The 3,631-nt window shown below is 46.5% G+C and overlaps 1 protein-coding gene across 4 annotated transcripts in view; it reads right to left on the reverse strand.

Annotated features, from left to right (window-relative positions):
* Nucleotides 1-278: 278 nt before the first annotated feature.
* The window catches only part of si:ch73-362m14.2 (NHS-like protein 2), a 7,547-nt gene continuing 4,194 nt past the window's right edge, over nt 279-3,631 (reverse strand). For 2 of the 4 annotated variants that reach the window (XM_048238126.1, XM_048238127.1), the window contains exons 2-4: nt 2,587-3,631; nt 2,352-2,493; nt 280-2,105 (exon numbers count right to left, since the gene is read on the reverse strand). The exon at nt 2,587-3,631 is cut by the window's right edge and continues 986 nt beyond it. In XM_048238126.1, coding sequence (XP_048094083.1) covers nt 1,865-2,105; nt 2,352-2,493; nt 2,587-3,631 — 1,428 coding nt within the window. In that variant the 3' untranslated portion in view covers nt 280-1,864. Of the gene's footprint in view, nt 2,106-2,208; nt 2,219-2,351; nt 2,494-2,586 lie in introns of all 4 variants that reach the window. The other 2 variants (XM_048238128.1, XM_048238129.1) reach the window with 2 other exon arrangements.

Genomic DNA, 3,631 nt, shown 5'->3' on the forward strand with positions numbered 1-3,631 from the left:
AAATTGGTCATCCTAGGCCCTACGGTTCTCAAGATATTCACAGAAAACTATGTTGGTGTACGGTCACTACATGTACACATAAATTATTTTATTGTATGGCCCCATGAAACAGATGAAAACGAAAAATGCCCACCAAGTTTCGTGTCCCCCGGTCTTTCAGTGTCCCGGGAATCCTTGACGGAAATTTGGCCGTGCGAAAAAGAAAAAATAAGATCATGCACTAATTTGGTAACCTATGATGAAAAATAATAATCAGAACAAACCCAGGGTTCCAGCAGATTCTCTGCTTGGACCCCTAATAATATGGCAGCAGAGTGTATAGGTGAATAAATGTTTTTAATTACTTTGATCAGAGCACTGAATTTCACTCAAACTGCACATTATATGATTATCTTAAAGATAGATCTGTAGAATATTTCTATTCACATTTTTCATAAAAGCATTTCACCACCCCCCCATCTCCCCAACCCCATTCTCATCAAATCACATCAAAGTTTCGGGTCTTTCTAGCCCTAGGAGCTCTGTTTTGATTGTCATGTACAGAGATAGATTTAAATAGCAAGTAGCAGTTCAGGTTGGTCTTCCAGTTTACTTCAGTCTTATTAAACATCATTCTCTCTACCCCAGCTTTATTTGAGTGGGTGTTGACACATACGTGGTTGGGGGAAAGCATTGCTGGTAACACTCTACATTAACATTCCTTTAACTTATATTAGTTAATGCATATTTGGCTGTTAAATAAACCATGAACATTAGAATCAGTTAATTGTATGTAGGCTAACATTAAAAGCTGAAATGTATGATCACCAGTAATTTAGGACATAAATTAGACGTTATATTCAAAGTCTTAATTAATGAAACATTGAAAATATAAAATTAATTACGTTGTTCAGCTTATTAGCTATCATGAACAAACCTCAAACATCAGCAGAAACCAACAAACTGGGTAATTATCGATGGTGTTAATACTTAATAAGTTCTAACTCCTGCATTGAATTAATGTTAATTAAAGGTGCAGTCCGCAATTCTAATTCATCACACACAACTTTATTTTTTTGTCTCACTGGCTGTCCATCCCAACCACTGGTGTTCATACAAACACAGTCCTACTGCTCTTAACTGTTCCAACCGACACAGTGCCTCAGGAGCACTGGGGGAAAGGCTAGGATGTCATTGGCTGGCAAATATCAACACTCTTTTTCCAGAATGGCGGGCTGTATCTCTAATGGAAGGTTAATGTAAAGTGCTGATACATTTCCCCTTTGGTGAATCAAATTACTGAGCCACAGTGCAGTAGTAGATAGAAGCTATTTACAGGCCATTCACTCCGAAGCAAAGATCCTTGGCATACACAGGTGAGCAACTCTCAGGCAAGGCACACAACAACAGCAACCACAACAACAAAAACACTATATTTTTTGTACTATGGCATTGTTTCGGCCTTGAAGTTGTGTTCTGTTATGTTTTATGGCGTTTTTCATACACTTGAAAATGTGCAACATCATGACACATAACTTTGTTGTTAATTCACATAGTTAAAACACAATAAGAAATTACCAGACAAAACAAACAAGCCAAACAAAAACAAATGGAAGAAAAATGCCCCACTTTAGATGAAGTGTACGTAGGTTCTATGTACATATTTTTTAACTAATGAGTTTTATGTGCTTTCCATATAAATACATGCAATTACACGCTGAACTGTGGATAAGGAGGGTGATATTTTGGGTTTGGGATAACAACATGTAATTATATATACTTACAGGAAAAGTGCACAGTGCTATTATTTATTCATGTAAGATCACTCTGATAGGCACACTTAATATAAAGTGGGGCTGAGACGTTTTAGAGGTGTGTGGTCCCTTCATGGCCGCGTGGCGTCGTAGGGCTGACCGCTGGCGGTGGTGGGCTTGGAGCTCTTCAGGAGCTCTGTGGCAGAGATCCGTCCACCGGGGGCCGCCTTGGCACTCCGGGTCCTCCGCAGCAGGGCCATGAAGCTGTCGTTCTGGGAGGAGGCCCGAGGGGTGCCCCCCATGGTCAGCATGCCCATATCACTCGGACGGCCCTCGAAGGAGTCCTTGCGCCCCAGGAGCTTCCTCTTTGACCTGTGAGTGTGAAAGGATTGTGACGAGGCATTAGCTTGACTTGCTAAGACAGCGCTGTTTTGGTATTGCAATATTTTAAGGACTGGCGTTGCAATATAAATACCTGAAAACTGCTAAGTATGCAAATACAAAAGCATCACATGGGGAAAATTATTGATAATTCTTGGACATTTGTGATATTTCAAGATTTTCTGTCTTTTTCATTTTTGTTTCAGTTTCTTTTGTTTGTGAAAAGTTAAAGCTCACCTGTGGATGATGGTGAACAGGTCCTCAGTTGTACGAGATGTTGTCTTACTGGCAAACACCTCATCTTGCCCCTCTTCAAACCCCTGCATCATGCGTGGGTCTGAAACTCCGTGCTGATATCTCTCACTTGATGGGTTTCTCCCTAGAATGCAAAGGGGGTGTTTCATTAATCATCAACACCTTAGACTAGAACTGTCAACGACAGACAGTGTGTACTCTGCACGCTGTGCCTTACCCATGGTATTGTATTTGCCATGCCTGTGTCCTGTAGACATATAATGTTGCATTGCAATGTTTCCACCATTAACCAGTCTCTGGTCCTGAGTGGCATGTGCTGGTATGTGGCCGGTCATCCCATCCTTGTTACAGACACCGTGGCCGTTGGGCAGTATGAGCACCTCAGGTTTCTTGGCAACTTGGGGTGGCCCCATTCTGCGCTTGTCATTAGGATCACATAAATATGAGTCTGTGTTTTGTCTCAGGAAGGTGTTGCTTGGGAGTTGTGTTTCCGAGACGCTGGAGGAGAGCGACCTGCCGAGGTTCGGTTGGGTGTGGTGCTCCCCACTGCCGCTGCCTGACAGCGAGAGGGAAGACCTCTTGGGTTTGGGGATTGGAGCACGTCGCCTCTCTGGGCCGTTGTGTTGTTGGGGCTCCCGGGTCTCTGGCTGGTCCTTTTGAGCTGTCACGACCGGCTGCCATGTGGACACTGCAGGTTTGGGCGCAACTGGCGGCTTGTTCTTGGGGCTCTCAATGGAAGGAGTCGGGGTGTCTCTCTCCGCCTCCTCGGCAATGGCCTCAGCGAAGCCCTCATAGCGGCCGCCCTCGTTGTCGGAGCTGGAGACGGAGCGCAGGCGCACGTTCATGAGGTCCTCCTGGGTCACCACTGGTAGCAGCATGCTCAGGCACCGTTGCTTGGTCTTGACTGTGGCCGAGGAGTCAGAGTACCGCCGGCTAGGCTTGACTGGGTCAGCGGACTCGTCCACGGCGGGCGGAGCTGTTGTCTCGGGCAGCTGCAGGGACAGCCTCACCCTGCTGGCCCTGGACTTTTGGCCCGCAGGCTTAGGCCGCATCCGGCAGCCCATCGGGGAAGGACCGAAGATGGCCGCCGTCCGCACAGAGCTGGTGGGCGTCTCACACTGGCTGGAGTAGCCGCTGGAAGGCGATGTGGAGCCGGTAGGCTTGGAGGGGGATGTGGCGGGCGGTTGCGAAGGGGACGAACGGGAGGAGGAGGTTGGGGAGGTGAGGGAGTCCGAGCTGCTCGGGGTCTTGGCCGTCTCGCT

The sequence above is a fragment of the Alosa alosa genome, chromosome 2, assembly GCF_017589495.1.
Source record: "Alosa alosa isolate M-15738 ecotype Scorff River chromosome 2, AALO_Geno_1.1, whole genome shotgun sequence".
NCBI lineage: Eukaryota > Metazoa > Chordata > Actinopteri > Clupeiformes > Clupeidae > Alosa > Alosa alosa.